Source organism: Athene noctua, chromosome 1, assembly GCF_965140245.1.
Source record: "Athene noctua chromosome 1, bAthNoc1.hap1.1, whole genome shotgun sequence".
In the NCBI taxonomy this organism is placed as follows: Eukaryota; Metazoa; Chordata; class Aves; order Strigiformes; family Strigidae; genus Athene; species Athene noctua.
This window is the reverse complement of record NC_134037.1, coordinates 132,470,984-132,492,502: the sequence shown is the minus strand read 5'-3', so window position 1 is coordinate 132,492,502 and position 21,519 is coordinate 132,470,984. Positions and strand designations below refer to the sequence as shown.

At 38.7% G+C, this 21,519-nt stretch overlaps 1 protein-coding gene across 1 annotated transcript in view; it reads right to left on the bottom strand.

Moving 5' to 3' along the window:
• The window catches only part of MAN1A2 (mannosidase alpha class 1A member 2), a 151,114-nt gene that overhangs the window by 49,676 nt on the left and 79,919 nt on the right, over nucleotides 1–21,519 (bottom strand). The window contains exons 6-8 of the mRNA XM_074896783.1: nucleotides 3,244–3,338; nucleotides 791–914; nucleotides 268–361 (exon numbers count right to left, since the gene is read on the bottom strand). Coding sequence (XP_074752884.1) covers nucleotides 268–361; nucleotides 791–914; nucleotides 3,244–3,338 — 313 coding nt within the window. The remainder of the gene's footprint in view (nucleotides 1–267; nucleotides 362–790; nucleotides 915–3,243; nucleotides 3,339–21,519) is intronic.

Here is a 21,519-nt window from a genome sequence, read left to right as displayed (position 1 = left end):
CTGAAGACTTTATTGACTGATGAAAGTGATAGATATCAGATTTGGTAGGAATTTGCTTTCAGAAAGTACCAAAAAAACCAAGCTGCATGACTTCAGAGAGCACGACAGGCAAAAATTGGTTTCAGGAGTTCTCAAGTAATCCTTTTATGTTGCAAGCTTTCAAGCAATGCTGTTCATACCCTAGAGAATAATTTTATTGATCTCCAAATCAGCAACAAAGTAAGAAGTAGAGCTTTACTTAGAAATGAATAAAATAAGAATACTTACGCTGACCCCACCGGCCTGTTCTTGGATTCAAATAATTTGGATAAAGTCCATTAGGACGATCCATTTTTTGAAGTAACTTCCGAATGTGCATGACCTAAATTAAATCAAGAATCAGGATCATGACTAACAACATTCATCTGCTCTCTGCACATAGTTAAATCTAACCATTTTTTGTTGGGGTTTTGGGTTTTTTTTAGTACTCAACTTTCTTAATCTGAACCCAGAAGCTTTCTTGAGGGCTTCCTGCAGATTTTAGTATATTTTTGGTTTTTAAAGGACTGCTCACATAAACATGTTTAAAAATTATGTTTTTTAAATGTATGCTGAAACAAATAAAAAAAATTGTGTTGTCATAAATTTCTACTTGAACAAGTCACCTATTTGGTAACAGAAATATAAGTACGAAAAATTTACCTGCTACCAAGAACGCAAATAGAATTCGATGTACTTCTCCTTTAGCGCAATTTATGATGAAACAGTATAAAAGACACTTGTATGATAAAAAACTGAATTTGAGACTCACCTTGTTGTAGTATACAGGATCCCCTGTCAAATAGCTGAGGTGGACAAATTCCATGTGCAGAGTACCAAACTCAGCGAGGATGCTGCTGCCGGCAGAAGCCCAGCCCCAGTTTCGACCCACACCGCTGAATTCCAACAAATATGCATGAAAAATGGAGAAAACAACAAAAAATTCAAAATTACTGGGCTCAGCACTAGCAACAACCACCACAGCAAATTGAACAAATAACAGCAAAGTATTAACCCACACTTAAGATTACAGGAGTTGTAGTTTGATCGTTCAGTGAGTTTATTGGTTAGGTCTTAATGGAAAAAAGATACCATAACCTCAACAACAAAAAGTCCTGTCATTAAAACATATAGTATCTTGAAGTCACAGAAATATAATGACTTAACACTGGGCCCATTCTCGATTGTTGTTTATTCATTGTACGTTCCTAGGAACAAGAATCAAAATAAATTATCAGATAAGATGAGTATACGTCTAAAGGTGGCAGCATTCAGTTTCTTGTTCTGCCAAACATCTGCTGTGGTCCATTTCCTTGTGTGGGATGTGCTTCAAGTCAGTATTAGACACTCCAGTAGGTTGGGAGTGGGCCCTATCTGTATCTACGTAGGAAAACAGTCCATGTTTACTGTAGGCAGAACATTTTTAGTTCCTCAGGCTCATATACAGAATCAACAGAAAGTATCATATCCCTCATATCTTTTGCACTCGAAGATACACCATCTTGGTAAGTCATAATTCCTAAACAATCTCTGGTTTAATCTAATTTGGGAGTTTTCACCACATTTCAGGATCGGGTCTTTTTAATTTCTGAAGTAGAGTTTCCTGGAGATTACTTCTACTTCCTCTCATAAAAGATTTCAGTTATCAGTAGGGCTACAATCACTTATGAATGTTGTCTTATTTATTTTTTAAATTACAAATTAGAAAGAAGAAATGTAAAGGAAAAATGTTGGTTATGGAACAATATTTGTAGCTCTAACCTGAGATAGAACACTACTGTTTAAAATACAGTAAGCACTGTTTACAGAGTGTAGAGACACAAAATAATAGCTTGGGGTTTTGTTACAGCTCTCAAAAAGAGAAAATTAAGTCTTTCATTATGAATACAAAAGCTAATAAAACACAAGTCAATAATTTTTCAAATATTTCTTTCATGTCATGTCTTTTACTGCACGTCAGCTTGATGGTAAGTGTTCTCATATACGCCTGCTACTGTCACTACCCTATGGCATGCCAGCCACTATTTTCTGCTGTGATGCTGGCTGGTTCTGTACATTACCAAGAGACTTGACACAATAAAAGCATACACAATACCAGCACGCAGAAAATTTCTGGCACGCCAATCCTTTCCCCTCCGCCTACCGCAAATCCTCCTCCCTGGTCCTGCCTTTCTGACTGTGCTCTGACACCTGACCTATGTGATCGGCTGCCATGTTTTACTGATATATATATTTGTGAGTCTACTGCTTGAAGCTTCTTAAACCTCGCCATCTATGTTGCTTGAGCCAGTGAACTGCATGCCTGCGATGCCCGAGGAGTACAGCCACCTGGGCCCCTCAAACATAATTGGAATCACAGTGCAGGCTTCAACTAAACAAAGCAAAACCAAAAAACTATTTCAAGCTCCACAAAACTGCAGAAAGGACACAAGACTGAGTAAACCATCATGCTGTGCAGAAAGTGCGTAAGAAAATTTAACCCAACAATATTAATTGTACAGAGTTCCAATAAATGGCCTCAGAGGGGAAAGTGCAGCACAGGCAAAAAAGAGAAAACCAGGCAAAGGTGGTGAGGCCCTGCAGAAACAGAAGGGCAATCCACAGCTTTGTGGTCTTCAGCTGAGGAGTGACGGCAAAGTGAGAATCCTTTCCTGATTACAAAAAGGCACATAAGGCTAACGCTGTCAAAGTAGTCCTAAACCTCTTCACAGTTTAACAAAGCACAACAAATAATCTCTTCTACAAGGAAAACAATATAAAACAATTCAAAATCCCTCTGCTATTTACTATGTTTAATTGCTTAAATGTACACACAATCTAGATGTTCATCCTAATTCAGCTACTGTTTAAGAACATAATAAAAATTTTTAAAATGCCTTGCATCAAAAATGCTCTCTCAAAATTTTGTTTGTTTGTTCTTTAATGACTCAAGAACCAATGGTTAAGTTCTAAGGCAACACATGGCATAATACACTGGATATGTTCCAATGGCATATTAAATTCTTACCGCAGAATCAGGAAAAAAACATCATGGTCACAATTTATTGCAGTTAATGAGGTAGAATGCTCTGAACTCTATTAAAATTATTCTGAAGTGCCAGGAATGCCAATTTATCTGCATATTCTACAGCTCCACTACTAAAAAAACCCTGGCATATGCCATTACTAATTTTAAGTTTGAGAGAGGGGGAGGAACACATTTCCCCACAAAAGAAATTTCATTACCTTTTCAGATTCACCATTGCCCATGGTATACCCGTAGGTGTGTTGAAGGCTGGAAGAAGTTTTCCTGCCAGTTGCACTGCTTTGATCTTGAAAACCTAAGATGGCAGGATCAATTGCAAATAGTTACAAAGTCTGACTTATCTCCAAGAACTATAAAGACAGAAATTTCTTTGTTCCACCCACTTCTTTGTATTAGAAAAGCTTTACATTGTAAAAAATACATTAACTTATCATTTATTTTTCACTTGTTCACTTTATAAATTTCATTAAGATTTGAACATGAAAAGAAAACTTGACATTTTAATTTCTTTCCTTCCATGCTCTCCAGCAATAGTGCTTAGGTTCCTATTAGAGAATATAAATTCTCCTCCCACTTCCCTCCACCAATATTAGGAATTTCAAGTGCTTTCTAAAGCAGTCATTAAATCATACTTTATATTTTGTAGCTAAAAATAGAGACAACTCCCCATTTCCTCACAAGTATTTTAACTTTTACAAACTTCCAATCATTTTAACAAGATGTTATATACACAGTGCAGAGTTCCCATTCTTTTATGAACATGGTCTATGCAAACCCATATATATGCAGTTTCCTGTAGCTTTTTCTTCATTGATAATGCGTAAGAAAAATAATTATAGGCTTAATCTTCCCTCTCAAGTCTGATTACTCAGAAATTACTGAAGGCACGAAATCTCTTTCACTTCTAATGCTGTTTCTACTTACTTTTGGAACATAAATCTGTAATAGCTTATTCAGAGTCTAATGTTCATTAGTTAAGCAATTAGAAAAAGGTTCCTTCTAAGCCTATAGGAAGCACTTTTTCCAAAGAAGGCATATTTGGTAGATCCCCATGACATAAAACGCGTGATTACCAGCTAATTGCTAGCATACATTTTAATTAACGCATTATCGGTATTCACTACCTTTCTGCAGAAGTATCTTCTTAATTTGGAGATAACATCATTCATCAGTTTGAAGCACTGTACAAACATGTAACAAATAAAAAGAGCTACCATGCCCCAAAATAACTTGTGCAACACAGACATGCTATAGAAACATCACCTCTCTGGTGACCAGCAACAGGACATGAAGGAACAGAATGAAGCTGCATCAGGGAAAGTTCAGATTGGACATTAGGAAAAGGTTCTTCAGTGAGAGGGCGGTTTGTCACTAGAACAGGCTCCCCAGAGGAGTGGTCACAGCCTACCAGAGTTCAAGGAACATCTGGATGATGCTTTTAGTCATATGGTAGTTTTAATCATATGATAGTTTTAGGTAGTCCCTTGAGGATCAGGAAGTTGGACTCAATGATCCTTATGGGTCCCTTCCAACTTGAGATACTCTGTGATTCTATTATTATCAACTACCTGACCAATACTCTCTGATTGAGAAGAGTAAGAGCTTTAAGAAGGACTACAAGACAGCTCTGTTAGATTTATAAAAAGGATTTTTCCCTTTTGTAAAGTCTATGGGAAGAAAACAGAAGAGATGCTCACCTGAGAAGCAAGCTGAAAAGTAGATGAAAAATAAGCAATCAAGAACATCCTTATTTTTCATGTGAAGGTAGGAAAAGATCAGTATCTTAATATTTGAGGAGATGACTAGTGAGACATGAAATAAAACAGAAAAGAATATTAAAGATGACATCTAATTGTATTTGATGCAGTGGAGTATGGAGAGATGGAGGTGGATCTGAAAGCAATGAGCCAGGAAAAAACTTTTACAGAGGTACTCTAAATGAATTGTAAGATGGGATATGCCGAAACTGAAAAAGAGGATACCTCAGAATATGATTTGATACAATTGCTAAGTAACAGAGGCAATATGGCTTGAATGATTTTTAACAGATACTGACACAATACAGTCTTTGAGAAAATATTGAGGAATTCAGATAACACTCTGACCTTGAATAAAGGACCAAGTCAAAATAGGAAGGCATAGTATAAGTAAGATGTATAATACTGGTGGAATCTATGGTAACTGGGGAAAAATAAACACTGAAGAGAACTAAAAGCTCTGTCTTGGCCCAGTTACATATAAACTACCTGATTTGCATCTATAAATATCTGTCAAAAATTCATGCTGAACTTTCAGATTTTTAAGTAATAGATTGGTCAAGACCAGCCAGAAATATCTATAGGGAATCATCTAAACACCTAATCCAGAAAAGAATGATGACTTCCAGCTGAATGGTACAGAAAGATATCGTGGCATGAATTTGTCTAGCTATTGGATCCTTCACCCTCTGAAAGTGCTACACATTATTGTATTATTCATTAATAAAAGATACTGAAACATTTGGGTAAGAATATTCAGTGGGAGAACATCTCTAGAAACATCCTTGCTAGAAGAATATTATTAAAGGCAAACCTATTTATGTGCCACTATTCAGCTTTTAATCAATTTGAAATGTACTACAGTATTTGGGAAACAAGCTATAGTAGTGGAAACAGTTTTTAGTAAGAGTGTATGAAGTAAAGGTTGAGCTGATCTGAACGTATACAAATCTAGACAAGGACAGTTAAAGCAAGGCAATCACTGTGCCAGCAATTTCAGTGTCTGAGCAAACCAGAGTGGCAGCAGTAACTGCTAGTTCAGACAAACATATTAGCAGTACCTGCGAAAACTTGCTGTTATTAGAGGCACCCTCCTGTCACCTCTGCTGGGTTGAGGACTCTATATACCACTGATTTAGCATCAGAAGGTAGAATTCTACCGCTCTACCCCTCTCATCTAACACAATGCAAGGAAATACATAAAGAAAAAATGGCTGAAGACATGCCTTTTTTCACTTTCTATTACTGCCATCTCAGTCCTACCTCAGTGCTGCTTCTGGATAACAAAACCACAAAGTGCTCAATACAGTGCTTACCTCAGAGTGGAGTGAGAACTGGGAGACAGCTGCATAGGTTTTTATCAGAGCAAATGACCAGAAGAACATATCTGGAGAGATGTAGGGAAAAGAAAGAACTGTAGCAAGCAGTGGTAGATGAGATGCCTTTGATGGGAGAATGTAGATGTGAACAGAGTGCTCTGCTGAGCTCATTAAAGTGACTTCCTTGAGTAAGTTTTAGATGCAGGCTCATTAAATTATGTGCTGGCATCAAACAACATGGTTACTTATCATATCGTAAATATTTTTATAAAAAAAAACCAAAACACAACAAAATAAACAGACAAAAAAAACAACAAAAAAACCCAAACAGGTTGAACAGATAGATTCTATTTCAGCCTTGGCAGCTCCCCGTAGACAGGCAATGCATTTCAAGAAACATACAGGCAAGAAGAACAGAGAAGAACAAAAAATAAATGGATGCCTTGGAAAATAGAGCTTATTTGGAAACCATAAAAGAATTGGGGTTATTTAGTCCAGAGAAAAGATGTTCAAGAGAGATCAAGATAATAACTTTTCAGTATATAAAAGGCTAATAATACAAGAAAAGGGAAATAATTTTTCCCATGGACATGAAGAATACAAAATAAGACCAAAATGGAGCAAGAGGAAGCTAGCAGGAAAAAGCTGGCGATAAAGACAATTAAACATGAAGCGTGACTGTGATTGTTGCAGAGCCATCACTACAGCTTTTAAAAATTAATTGTACAACACATTCAACTACAAAGACTGACGTGATTGGACATGCACAGACTGAGTGATGTGAAGGACACAGACCTGACTGAGTGGGTCCAGAGAACAGCATGAAGATGATAAGGGGGCTGGAGTACTCTGCTTATGAGGACAGGCTGAGAGAGTTGGGGGTGTTCAGCCTAGAGAAGAGAAGGCTCCGGGGAGACCTCACAGCAGCCTTCCCATACTTAAAGGGGCTACAGGAAAGATGGAGAGGGACCCTTTATCAGGAAGTGTAGGGATAGGATGAGGGGTAATGGTTTTAAACTGAAAGAGAGATTTAGGTTAGATACAAGGAAAAAATTCTTCACTGTAAGGGTGGTGAGACACTGGCACAGGTTGCCCAGAGAAGTTGTGAATATCCCCTCTCTGGATGTGTTCAAGGCCAGGTTGGACATGGGCATGGAGAGCTGTCTCCCATGGGAGGGACCCCAGGCTGGAGCAGGGAGAGTGTAAGGAGTCCTCCCCATGAGGAGGAAGGAGCAGCAGAATCATGATGAAGTGACCACAGCCCCTGGTGCTGCTGCACGGGAGGAGGCAAAGAAAATCAGGAGTAAATTAAACCAGGTAAGAAGGAAGGGGTGGGGAGAAAGTGTTTTAAGGTTTGGTTTAATTTTCTCATTATGCTACTCTGATTTGATTAGTAATAAATTAAATTAATTTATCTGAGTTAAGTCTGTTTTGCCTGTGATAGCAACTGGTGAGTGATCTCTCCCTGTCTTTATCTCAACCCATGAGCCTTTCATTATATTATTTTTCTTTTCTCTCCCCTGTCCAGCTGAGAAGGGGAAGTGATGGGTACCTAGTGTCCAGTCAGGGTCAACCCGCCACAACTACCAATTAATCAGATGGCTTGTGCACATTCCTTACATGTAGGAGGAAAAGTGTTTTGTCTCTCTTGGGGCCTTGTACCTACTCTGCAGACTGCCACAGCACCTTTATAACTGGTGCATAAATCATGGAGACCATCCACTCCCAAGTTTCTTTGCTAGCACAAGCTCCAAAGTATAGGACCCTATAACAGAGGGAGTCATAGAAATCACAAAACAACAGCTCTCAAAGAAGTGCTGTTCCTACAGGATAACAATCTTTCAAATGTGTAGTCACACTTGCATTAGTTACAGAATTTAGCATATAGTGAACTTAAGATGTGGAGGTAACTGATCACAGTCTTCTTAAAGTAAATACCCCATAAAAGCTCTAACAAGACATCCTATATTGAAGGCACGAAAATACTGTTCTAGGTAAATGTGTATTAATCCCACAGTAGCTGTTCTGTCCATTCTCAAAGGACATTTCTTCAGAAAAGTTTCAGAAGCCATCATACACTTGGAGAAGTATTCCCATTTTACATGGCAAAATCTAATATAGCAAATCTATCAATTTAGACGGCCTTTGGTAGGCTAACGCTTCTTTCTGCAAATGCTGGAAAGTAATGGAAGGATTTTTTCCCCCTGTCGAATACAAATCACGCTGTTTACAGCTAGAAGGGGAGAGAGTAAAAATTAGCAGAAAAAGCAAAACCTAAACCCCGAATCAGGTAAGTGGATCCCTCATTAAGATGAAAACATCAATCAGTATCTACAAACTAGTGTGTACAGCAGACCAGATGTGAGGGCCTGAATCATTTTCATCCATTAAATTGATGCTTAACATATCGAACCTGCCACCCACTCCACAATATGAAAGCTTGCTCCTGAGCCTATTAATCCAAATAAGGCCAAAATATTCAACAGAAAAGGCCTTAAAGATTAAAATGATTCTTCAAAAGCCTTATTGATATATCCAGTGACTGCTGAGATGCATGGCTGCAACTGTTAAAAGACTATATTATGCTAATATTGCTGTTAGCTGCTCCCTTCCAGAACTCTGAATGGCAAACAGCCTTGAATGGCCTCTGCTCCTAACTCTGAGGGGGATTATAGATGTTTTATACAAATAAAGAATCTCCTTCATTTATGTGCATTGATCAGTCTTTGAGTCACTCTTCTTAAAAAGTGTAAATGCCAGCCTTCTGCTTAATCTGATAGTTATTATAACTACTGAGTATCCATGGTCATGCAATGTGGCTGGTTCTGTAGGTTTGATAACTTTCGGTCCTTGGAAAAACATCAGACAAAACAGATATACCGCACAAGTTCACAAAAACTTAGTACTCACCATCAGTACTACTATTACTACCAAATCCTGCACACGTTTCCTTTGAACACTAAGCATGAAGATGAGGAGGCAGACCTACCTAATTACGGAACGCAGATTAAAAAACCAGCACATCTGACAGCATTACTAGATCCTTGAGGAAAATATTTGGCATTTCTTGGCCCACTCTAGAATAGTTACCTTTCTATGTCCACAGTTCAATCTGCAGTAGTGAACTCTTGGCTGCCCTTTTGTGACTAATCACTCAGTTAAAGCTCAACTTGTCAGAGAGGCTTTCTGCGTGAGTAGAGATAGAGGCTTGTGCTGTGATTTGCTGCTGAAAAATCAAGCTGCATTGTCACAAAAAAACCCAACAGATAACTAGCTTAATAAGCATTGCTGTTTTGTCACCTGTTTATATATAAGCCTTACTGCGTAGGAAGATGTCTGCATGCCAGATGCACAGCTCTAAGTTCCAACACACCTTCCCCCTTGAAGACTGGGAACTCCTGGGTTTTGCAGTGTTCCTAGGGCATTCCCCACTGCAAGTGTGGGCCATCCTGCTACCAAGAAATGAAGAAACTACTCCCTCTTTACATGCTCACTTCTAATGAATTCCACATATTTAATTACAAAAACATCTTGTGAGATGAGAGATACGCAGTAAGATTCTGGTAACACTTTAGCTATCGTAGTATGAGTGGGAGAGTACTTCATCTATATTTTATAGATGTTTGTGAGTGATGATTGAAGAGGTATACCACACCTAGAATTGGTCCCGGAGAACATAAATCCACGTTCATGTGAGGTTTAGCAAGGCAGCTACAAACTACACCACCTATAGTGGTGAAACAATGGAGAATTACATAAATACAACAGCACATTGTCAGCACTGCATCTCTCTTGAGTCATAGCAGATGTTCAAGGAAGGAATATTTGCAGATACTGTAAAGACAATGTCATAGCTAAGTACTTCTGCTGTCTTTGGTGAGCTGTAACGATTACCAAAGTACCTGATGCACAACCCTTAACATTTCTAAAAGACTAGAAGTCTTTAAACAAGAGAACACTTATCCTGAAAAAGGATGCTCTGTGAATTTATATTACTTTCTCTATGACAGACAAAAAAACTAATATGGAAATGGAAAATCTAAACAGCAGTCTAAGATCAGAGTTAAAAAAAAAAAAAACAGAAATCAACTTGAATCTGGACTATGGTGTCAACTTAAAATGGCCATGGTGTCAATTTGCTCTGCTTTCTTTACTTCTTCCCTTCAGATATTTGTACACATTGATGAGACCCGTCCCGAGTTTTCTCTTCTCCAGGCTTTTCCTGTCCCAGCTCTTTCAACTCCTTCTCAGATGAGAGATGCTCCAGTCCCTTAACCATCTTTGTGGCCCTTTACCCGACTCTCTCCAGTATGTCCATGTCTCTTATACTGAAGAGCCCAGTGGATACAGCACTTCAGGTGTGGCCACACCAGTACTGACTAAGACAGAAGGATCACCATCTCCCTTGACCTGCTGGCAACATTCCTAATGCAGCCCATTCACTTCTTTGCAGAAAGGGCACCTTGCTGGTTCATGGTCAACTTGGTGTCCACCAGGACTCCCAAGTCCTTTTCTGCAAAGCTGCCTTCCAGATGATTAACCTCCACATTATATTGGTTCATGAGGTTGTTCCTCCCCAGGTGCAGGACTTTGCACTTGCCCTCACTGAACTGCATAAGGTTCCTGTCAGCCCATTTCTCCAGCCTGCTGAGGTCCCTCTTGGTGGCAGTATGATGCTCTGGCATATCAACCAATCCTTCTAGTTTTGTGTCATCAGCAAACTTGCTGAAGGTGCACTCTGCCTCATCATCCAGATCATTAATGAAAATGTTGAACAGGATCAGACCCTGTATTGATACCTGGGATACAGCACCAATTACTGGCCTCCAACTACATTTTGCACTGATCAGCACCCCCTGAGCTCAGCCATTCAACCAGTTTTCAGTCTAATTCACTATCTGCTCATCCAGCCCATACCTCACCAGCTTCTTTGTGAGGATCTTGTGGGAGACAGTGCCAAAATCCTTACCAAGGACTAGGCAGACAATATCCACTGCCCTCTCCTCATCTCCCAATCCAGGAATTTCATCATAGGTTATCAGGGTTGGTTCAGCATGACTTCCCCTTTGTGAATCCATGCTGGCTACTCCCAATCACAGGCCGATGAACAGTTTTCCATCAGGAGTTGCTCCATCGCCTTCCCAGGGATTGAGGTAAGGCTGACTGGTCTGTAGTTCCCTGGGTCCTCCTCCTTGCCCTTTTTGAAGGTAGGAGTGATCTAAGGGTGATGCTATTCATCTTGTGCATCAGCTTTGATGCCCAACAATACCTACTTATACTGTAGCATTTTAAGCTACTACACTTCTGTAAGGCATGCAGTTGTTACATGCAGAAGATTTACAGAGACAGAAAGAAACTGGGCTTAATTCCTTAAGTCTAACAGTCTCCAAAATTTTAAAACACTGCTAAATTCACCCTGATGGAAGTCCAGAACCAGTTACTTCTGTTCATGCAACTGTTGCTTCAGAGTCCTTCTGTGCTACAAAAATTCTGGCCTCTCAAGAACAACAGGATAAAGAAGAGTACTTTATCCATAAATATTACATAATTTGCTGATTTACTCATTTTACAAGCCAGTAAATGCTTCATGAAATATTCTTTCCTTCAGAAATAAGCCATATCAAAACAAACAAAAAACACCCATTACCAATTCAGCAAACTCAGTCAACATTTATGAACATTTATGACTGCCCCCTTCTGCACCCATTCTGATCCAGGCCTATCTTCCCTTTAAAGGTTTCTGAAGTCAAACCTTTTTTTTTTTTTTTTTCCCTCTCACTAAAAGGAAATTGCCTTTGTAGAGAGATTTTCTGAAACTCCCTTAGTTTTCAAAACATGCAGACTAGGCTGACAGTTTCTTTAGCCATCAACACGGCAAATAAGACTTCTACAAAAACTTTAATAAAAGAAAACCACACTGGATACCTCATGAAAGACATGCTTTTGTTGACAATTTGAAAGAATGGCTGTCCAGTTTCAGATGATGCATGAAATTAGGTGATGTAGGAGTCGCCTCTGAGCTAAAAATCATGGCTATACGAGCCTAGCTATGCTTAGTATTTCTGGAGATTCGGAGACTCAGCTTGTAAGAAATTTCTAATGCAGCATATCAAATTTATCCTCACTTAGGGCATAAGCTTCAACTGTGCTCTGCATTTTGCTTCTGAAATAAAAAAGCACAGTAAAACCCACAGGACTGTACAGGTCCATTCATACACCCAAGTTGCCAGATCTCCTCTTTCCTAGAGGCTCTAGACTGTTCTGAGATGAAAATAAAGGTCATGTCTTTTTTTGTGTACTGAATACAGGGACAGGTAAAAGCTGTGGCAAGAAACTACCCCATCATATCAACTGATCTGGATGGACTAGACAACCTAGGAAAACTGTCCTAAAGGTAGTTCCTAAGTCAGAGTTGTACTGAAAAGCATTAAAAACACTTATCTGATCATATTGTTCAGCTACCGTCTACAAATAATCAGAAAAATAAACACAGAAAAACACAAACTGCATCAGTTAAATGCAGATATTATCTGATTGACTACAACTTTTCTTATTTACACTTTACAGATTCGCAATTGTATGTTCAAATGCTGCCTCTTAGATAGAAGACAATAAATACTATGGTGGTTTTCTACCGTCAGCAGGGAAAGATTTGCAAACAGAATTCTTAAGTGATACTATCTTTATCTTTTACTAAAGTTTTCCAAAGCTGTTTTCCTGGACAACAGACGTGAGGGAATATAGTTACTGTTGACTGAAGCATCTTAGGATCTAATGAAATATTCATTGATTTCACACTACTGATATTTTTAAAAAATCCATGAGAAACTTGGTGCATATATTAGCTTATTAGAAATATTTGAAATTTTTGATCTATAAGACCTAAATGTAAAAATCTGGCATGCACTGGACAACTAGCTAATCACATTTAAACTACCTGGCACTGGCTAATAATACCTCATTTACAGGGCATAATTTTAATTCACTTCAATAGCCATATCAGCTTCCTTGGCATGGGTTTCATGCATATCTGAGTAGAAAAGTTACATGTTCTCCATTTTTAAAGGGCCTTTAAATCTGAGGCACTTTACACCAGTCAGTCAACATCACAGATCACTTAAAATTCAGAATAAATGCAATGAAAATCTGGCATATAAATGCCTCCTCAATCTGATCATTCCAGGAACTTATAATGCGCTGTTTCTCATCCCGCCTAACTGAGCCAAAAACCATGACAGTCTTAAGTTAATTTTCTTTCCTATTATTATTATTAGAAAGTTGCTTTCAGCCTAGGCAATTTTGTGCTTTATTTTACCCGCTTTTCATATGTGACTTCTTCACTCTAAGCTTACCTGCACAAGCAGTAGCCTGCCAGATCAGCTACCTTTGTAAATAAATTGTCTCGGGACTAGAAGCAACAATCTTGAATTTGCACAACATACCAATCACCATCACTCATGCCTAAGCATGCTCTAAGGATGGAAGTGGGCTTTTAAGACTCTCTTTTCAGATGATTTCTTCTTGCTGCGGGAGCTACTGTAGCACAGGGAAGCAGATGTGAGAGCACAGACAATGTCTGGCATCTGGCTTAAATGTTCTCCCACTAGTTGCTGGCAGCAAGAAAGATTGATTTAAAGAGTGTGGGAAAAGGGAATGAAGAAGGAGAAAGAAGAAAAGTGAATCTAAATGGCTATCAGGAAACCAAACAAAGGAGCCATCAAGGGACAGAAGATCAGCATGGAGCTTTGCCAGCAGGGGAGCAGAGTGATAAAAGATTGGGCTTCCAGCCTCCCACCTCATACAAGGTGAAGTGCCAGGAAGAAGCTGATAAAAGAAGAGAACACGAATAGGAGCTGAAAAAAAGAAACAAAAGGCATCAGGAGGAAGGACAGGGAACGAATGCAGGGCTAAAGCAGACAAGACATAAAAAGGGACTACAAAGGGAGTGACAAGAGTGTAAGGAATAGGAATATGAGAAACATCTCTGTGAACCCCACAGGGGAAAAACACTTTCTCAACTCCAGAACATATTCTTAGGACCTAGAATTGCCCCTAACACATCAGCCTCTCAACATGCCTTTGTAGCCAAATGCATCCAGGCAAAGCAATGGTAAAAATGGTGGTTATTAATCAGTGATCTTTGTTATTTTGGTACTACCAGTTGTTCTACGGAGTTGAGTAACAGAGTGCATTATATTCCTGCAGGTCCCAACCCAACTGATGATCCAGTCTCTGCTGTTTTTGAAAAGGAAAATCTGTATTAGGAAACCTAAGAAACAGTTCTTAAATTAAGTAGTAGTTTGTGCTATACTTACAAGTCTTATGAGAATCCTTCTCATGCAATAAAAATTATCTACATTCTCTGATTATTAATCTCTTGTGGCACTGGCTTTTTTTTTTGGTAACACCTGCTCCTAACGTGTCCTCCACTCATGTGGAATACCCCCTTCATTTCCCATATATTTTTCTCTGCCATGTCATCCTTTTTGTCCTTCAGCTCTGTGCTTACATTGTATCAATTTCTACCTTCTGAGTTATTCCTGTCTCCTGTTTCTCTTGAATGTGCTGCCAAGCTTTCCACTTCAAATTAATCTTGATTTCCCCTTTAGACTTTGCCAGAAATGACTCAGCCCCCTTTAGACTGTATTTGCCTTTACAAAAAAAAGCTAAACAGAGGTGGAATTACCTATTGTTTCACACTATGTGCATGCATTATACACACAGCCTCAATCCTCCCACTGGTATGATGTGGCAGATTACAATACAAAAAATCACAGACAGTCTAAGAAAAAAAAAAAATCACATAACTTTTACATCTTCAGAAAAATATCCTTTACATGATGTCAGATGCAAAATTAATCGGGTGCAATGTAATGTAATGTGAGTAATTAGTGTTTTGTGGGGTTTTTTTAAACAGATGAACTGGCTTGTTTTCACAGATTTGCAGATATATTTAGCTTATCTACAGTTAATATATATATTAGGACCAAGTTCTGACAGAAAATTAGTTGGCAAACAAAAGCTATGAGCAATGAATTAGTAAGCACTGAATCTCCATAGTTGCATAAATTCTGCACAGCACTTGAAGAACCAGACATTTATTTTGAAAAATGGCGAAATAAACACCCTAAACTCCTACAGCATAATTTACAAATCTCTGGGCCAGAAATAGAAGACAAAAATTTTATTTTTATGCTATACAAACAAAAATCAAAAAGGCTCAACAGAGCAACGATTTGATCATCTGCATAAAATAAAGCATAATTACCAAGCTACCTTTATACATAAGTAATATTTAAGTGAAACATTTCTTCCAGAGATATACCTGGACTGAGTCATATACCACATACTGACTATTCATGTGTCCAGGAGGCTTAATTATCAGTCCTCTACCTTTTCATGATTTTTCTACCACTTCTGCTGTTTTTCACACATCCTTTTAAAAAGTGGCCCTTTATCAATGACTTAAACAGAAATAAATTCCTCCTCATATTCAAAGCTCCTATTTATAAATCCTCATAGGTCTTTTGTCACAGGATTTCATCCCAAAAGTTCAAGTTGCACTGCTTGCCTTCTGTGAGTTCCACATATTCTTTAAAGCCACAACTACTCAAAACATATTTTCTTGGTCTGTTCTCATGCTGGTCTGGCCAACATGGGTTGTTTCTTCTTCTTATAACTTGCAGTCTGCATCTACACCTTTGACAACATTAAAACGGATTTCATTTATATTAAGTTGAACAATTAATTAAATTTCTCTGGAGTTTTCTATTTATGTGCCATTTCAACATGCGTAATCTACAGTCAGCTGTAAATTCTTATGAGGCTACTTTTACTGTCAAGTCACTACTCTACTGATGATCTCTAAATTTCCATTAAGTGACTTTCTGGGATGGGGAGGAGGAGTTAAATCTGGCTAACTGGCTCACAGATACCTAGGTCACCTTAAAAGACCTTTTCTAACATGGACATCTTTTGGTTTAGGCACTTCCCTGCAATTTTATATTTTGAATTTTAAAAATTAATATTCATAGGCTAGAGAGCTTCTTGTTCATTTCTTTAAAGATTTGTTTACTGATTATCCAATTCATAAATGGTAACACAATACTACTGCAGACAGCATCCTCTTGATTCCAAAAAGACCAGAAGAGTTCACCATCTTTATCATGTGCATGTATCATTAAAGGAAACATGATTTTTGTTAATATTTTTACTAGTTTTTAGTGGGTTTGCTTAGCGGTCATTGCAGCATCCATGGCATTTATTTTTCTCTCACTATACCTGTCCTTGTCTAAACAGTTTATAATAGTCAAACTCCTTTTTAAGAGGAAAACATAATAGCACTGAATGAAAACAAGTTCCAAAAGGCAAACCAAGCCAAAGACACCTGGTTTTAAAGTTGTATCATGTCCAGTGTTGTATATTTGTTTTGTTTTAAAGCAGAAAAAACGCCTGCTGGAAGAACTGTGTTTTCAGTTGACAAAAGAGAATGCCATACTGCCTCTCTGGATCAGATCAAGCATGCAAATGCTCAGTGCAGATGTGAACTTAGGAGGAAAGAACATAGAAAAACTCAATGGGTAGAAATTAATGTGTTACTGTGTCAACAGTAATGCCTATAAATGAACATCTTGAAAAATAACATGTGCTTGCTGTCACTGGTGCCCAATCACATCAGTATGATTGTTAAACTACCAAAAGGAAGCTAAAAAGTAATAGACATGGTCATCAGGAGATACATGGCATGATAGCAGTTATAAATGATCTATTTTTTCCTCAGCTTTTATAGCTGTATACAGGAACCTCACCAAAGAATGAGTTCTAAGAGCAGCTATCCCTGCACAGTTATTTTATTTTCTATTGCTCAAACAGCTTGTCCTTTATTTCCACCAGTTTAAAGCATGTTATACCAACAGGCAACCCTATTTCCAATCAGACTTAAGAGTAGAGGAAACGAAATTGCCATGAAGTCAGTTTTCCCCTCCTCATCTCCTCTTTGGGTGCCATGCAATACCAAGCGGCAGCAATAAACTGGGCTAAGTGTCATTTGCCAGTCAATAAAATGTTTACTATAAGCCTAGTAAACAGAAACTGTGCTGCAGTGAGAGTGGCCATGCCTAATATGTGACAATGCTTTAAAACTCAAGAAAAAAAGATTTCTTTTCAGGCTGTGCTTTGTTACAGACCAGTGAGCTGCCATGACCACTTACGAATAAGCAGCTCATCTCCTGGCAACATGCTGAAATCTCACCTTTATTGGACAGGAGGTACACAATGATGTTATCTCTTCTGAGATTTTAGATAAGCCCCTTAATAGGTATAGTCAAGACTTCTGTGAAACCAGTTCACAAAATATTTCATCTTCTGTAAAAAACTATACTTTACATGTTTAGGTCAGTTGTTGGGATATCCATTGGCGTATATAACATAGTTTTACTAAGGAGACTTCCTGAACAGAAGAGATGCTGCCTGTCAGTTTACTGGAAAGGATTACTTTGATTTCTGTTAATAGAGTATCAGGTACTTAACAGCCCTCACTCTCTATTTTAAACGGCAGATTTCAGGCTGGATTTATCCATACAAATTATATTATTATCTTTCCCAAAAAGATATGTCATTTTGATAGTGTTCATAAAGATGAGAAAGACAATCACATAAAGGAACGCTTTATAGCTAAGGCTGGTAAAGGTAAACACAGTAAATATTTTTTTTAATATTGCAAATACCATAAATAACTTCGTTCAACAAAAATGTAACAATAAGCTATCCTTTATATTGTATTAATAAATCAGCAGCAGACAAGAACATTTTGTCATAATGGTGTGTCCTCCTGCCACTATCAAACAGCAGCTGTTAGAATAATATTCACTTTATTTTCCCTACTTGATGCCATTTCTCAAGCACAGACATGTATACCACACAACTGACCCTCTACCCATCTCCAAGCTTCAGTCATTCCATGCATTATCGCTAGCAGGAGTATTTTATTTGCCACTACCAGTCACACCAGGAATTTTAATGATTTGTGAAGCTCCACTTCATGAAAAAAAGCAAGCAGTCAACAGATAGCTTGTGCACTCTCTCCACAGACAAATACTATTCCTACGAGATAAGATGCTTAGTTACTCTAAATGCAAGGTGGGGTTACCCCTGCACACCTTACAAATCTCTTTATGGATTACTATCAAATGAGCTCTTAGCAAAGTATCTAAGTGTCACTTACTAATCCTAATTCTCAGTCACTTGTTTTACAAACCAGAACATACGCAAGAACTGGAAACAATCCCTGAATTCTGCTGCAAACATCTACAGCTGAAATTTTATGGGGAGAAACCCAGAAGCCACAGTCAATGTTTGGTTTTATTACAGACTTCCTATAAGATACTAGTCAAGAGAGTTAAATTGGAGTTTTCAGAGACCACCACTACTATAGCATTCCTTTTTTTTTTGCTTTCCCTTGCTTCAGAAAACAAGATGACTTTTCAGAAGCTTCAAGGACTCTAACCTGTAAGTGAGGGCCATAGGGTCTCAGAATACTAATTCCTGAGAAAAGGTACAGTCATACTTCTGTTCACTGAAGCACCCCAAAATGTGTGAATACCTTCAGTACTTTTAACCTTAAGTCTACCCACTATGCAATTATTGATGTCCAAAATGAGCACAATAACACATACTCATACAAAACTACTGCAAACCTTCATGGGACACATATGCAGTGTCACTTCACATAAAAGATTAAGAAGGTTCATCCTGGGTGTGTATAAAGGTAGGTGTTAGACACATACACGCCTGTGAAGTCTCCTGCACAGAAGGTAGGAGTGACGACTAGCTCTTCCCCTGTAATCTCCCCTCTGGCTGGGTTTGAATTTTATGCATTTGCAGAACAGAGAAATACTTTCTAAGAACCCTGTGACCTACCAACCATCTCAGATCTGGAACAGAGGAGTGGCTGTGTCCCTGGACTGCAGTCAGCACCCATGCTTCTTTGAAGGAAACCCATACTCAAAACCACCACCTTAGAAGACGCATTCTAGAGCCCGTGATACAATTAAAAAACACACAGAGGAAGCATATCACAAAACAAGCAATGACTTCTTGGGGATTAGGAAAAAAAAAAAAGGCTTACCCACTGAAACAAGCATTAAAGAAGAAATAGTACAAAAACATATAAGCAAAGCCCTCACCTATACAGAAAAACACAAGTTACGCCAAACTACAAAAAATTGTCACGTTTAACATCATTCAAATCAAAATTTCAGTTAAATACATTCTCAGCTGCCCTGAGTTAAGGCTGCAAGAATCGAGCTTCCTGAAGGCAGAGCTCAGAAAAACAGGAAAAGCCCACACATTTAAATGATCCATCTTAATTTGGTTAAAATTCAGGTATCTGAAAGAAAGTCTACAGTGAAACAAAAGAAATCCATGTAACAGCATGTTCCTCTGACTCTCTTGGTCTGGGTTAACTACATCTCTTCAGCCTCCTGACAACAATCTGAATTTTGCATCCTGCCTTCTCCTACCTGGAGTTACACAGCTGTTCCAGCAAGTGCCTGGATATGCTTGCTCCAGGTACTTTCTCTTAACATTAGGATATTTTGCTTCCTGATCTCAGTCTACACAGGATCTCTCTCCACTCCTGACATACACAAGAGAAAATAAAGCACACTGGGAATACACAGAGAAACATCAAAAGGCTTAACTGAGGCTGAAAGCTTATGAAGGTACTACAAATGGAAATAATATCTATTAGTGAAAGTCTAATATCAAAGGACTTCATCTTCCCATTCACAGAGCCATGGGAAGGAAGCAGTCACTATGAGAAAAGCTGCTATTTGAAGGAGTTTACCAAGTGCCCCTGGTGACAAGCCCCAGAAGCTATTCATGAAAATGAGGGCTTGCCACCACAGTGAGCCACACAGTACCACAGACAAAGGTGGGGCTGTAGCCACAGGGAAGGGGCACACTTGACACACAGAAGGCAGAAGACTCCTTCCTCAGTTGGTGAGACAGAGAACTCTGTAACGATCAGTAGATGGGGCTCATTTCTGCTTGGCTAGGACTTGCTATGTAACAAGTATGCCTAGTCACTCTGAAATGAAAGACATTTTCTTGAAGCAAGGAATGGTAACAAGAGGTCCTACAGCCCAGAGAATGCCTCAAAGATAGTGGCACTGCTTATTCCACTCCTGCTGCTCTTACTTCTTCTGCAAATGCTGATTCAGCAAATTGGACTTGAGATAGGAGGAGATTACTGTTTCCTTTTTCTTCTGACTGGGGACACTTCCTAAAAAGCAGGGATAGCCAACCTTGATGGTTCTAGCCCATCCCCATCAGAAATTCACCTTCTCAGCTTTATGTTGTCTTCCTTCCCTCTTTGGTGAGGACAATAGCAATAGCAGGCGCCTCATCTCTAGAACCGCCTCAGAAAGAAAGGGCAACTGCAACTTCTTTGAGACCTTCAGGCTCCAGGGAATAAATAGTACTCAAGGATTATTAACCCTCAGGGGAGATGCCCAGTATCCAGAGACAGTGGACGTGCCTACAATTGGGATCACAGTGAAGAGATTACTATTCTTCAAGAATCAGGACAGACATTTAGCATGTGAGTATCACATTCCTTCTAACAGTGGGTATAGTCACTGCTGGAGGCTACCATGCAGGAGCCATAGAGGAGAAACAACAGCGGTTCATCAAATACAACTGTAAAAAATAGAAGATTTTGAACACATAACAATCAACTCTAGTATCTTCTTTATTCGTAAAAACACCACAACACTTTTTTATCTTGCTTATACTTTATTACTCCTATGATCATTTAGTGTGTTTAATTACAGGATTATTCTGCATACATGCACCACTTCAGCTCTACAGCTGTCTCTCTCCGTCCTTGAACAAACTCACATTTGAAAAGCAGAAAGTTCATTTACAGTGTCTTCACAAAGGCTTGGAAGTGAAGAAACTGCTCCAATCAGGGTTCAGCATCTTCACTGCTGTCTTTTGGATGGTGTTCAGAAATGATGAACAATGGGCCTGCATCCTGCAAGATAAGATGCTCTAGGAATCTCCATCTGCCTTTATGAGCTCAAAGAAGTTCACTTAGCCAATATAAAGAACTGAAGCTTGTTTCTGCTGGCATTCTTGGTGTATGTCTTCCTTGTACTTACGACTCCTTCTCTAAACAAATGTGGGGGCAGCACAATGGTAATTATAGTGCTTGGACCATTTGATTCAGCCCACTATGAGAAAATCCCATTTCTGCTGAAGATTCCAGTGTGGTACCCTAAATCAGGTTCTGACAGACCTTTTACTGTCCTAGGCCTTGAGGAAGGAACACTGTCATTCCTAGTCTTGTGGTAGCCTACTCTCACAGATTTGACATTCAGGCATACTCATCACAGAC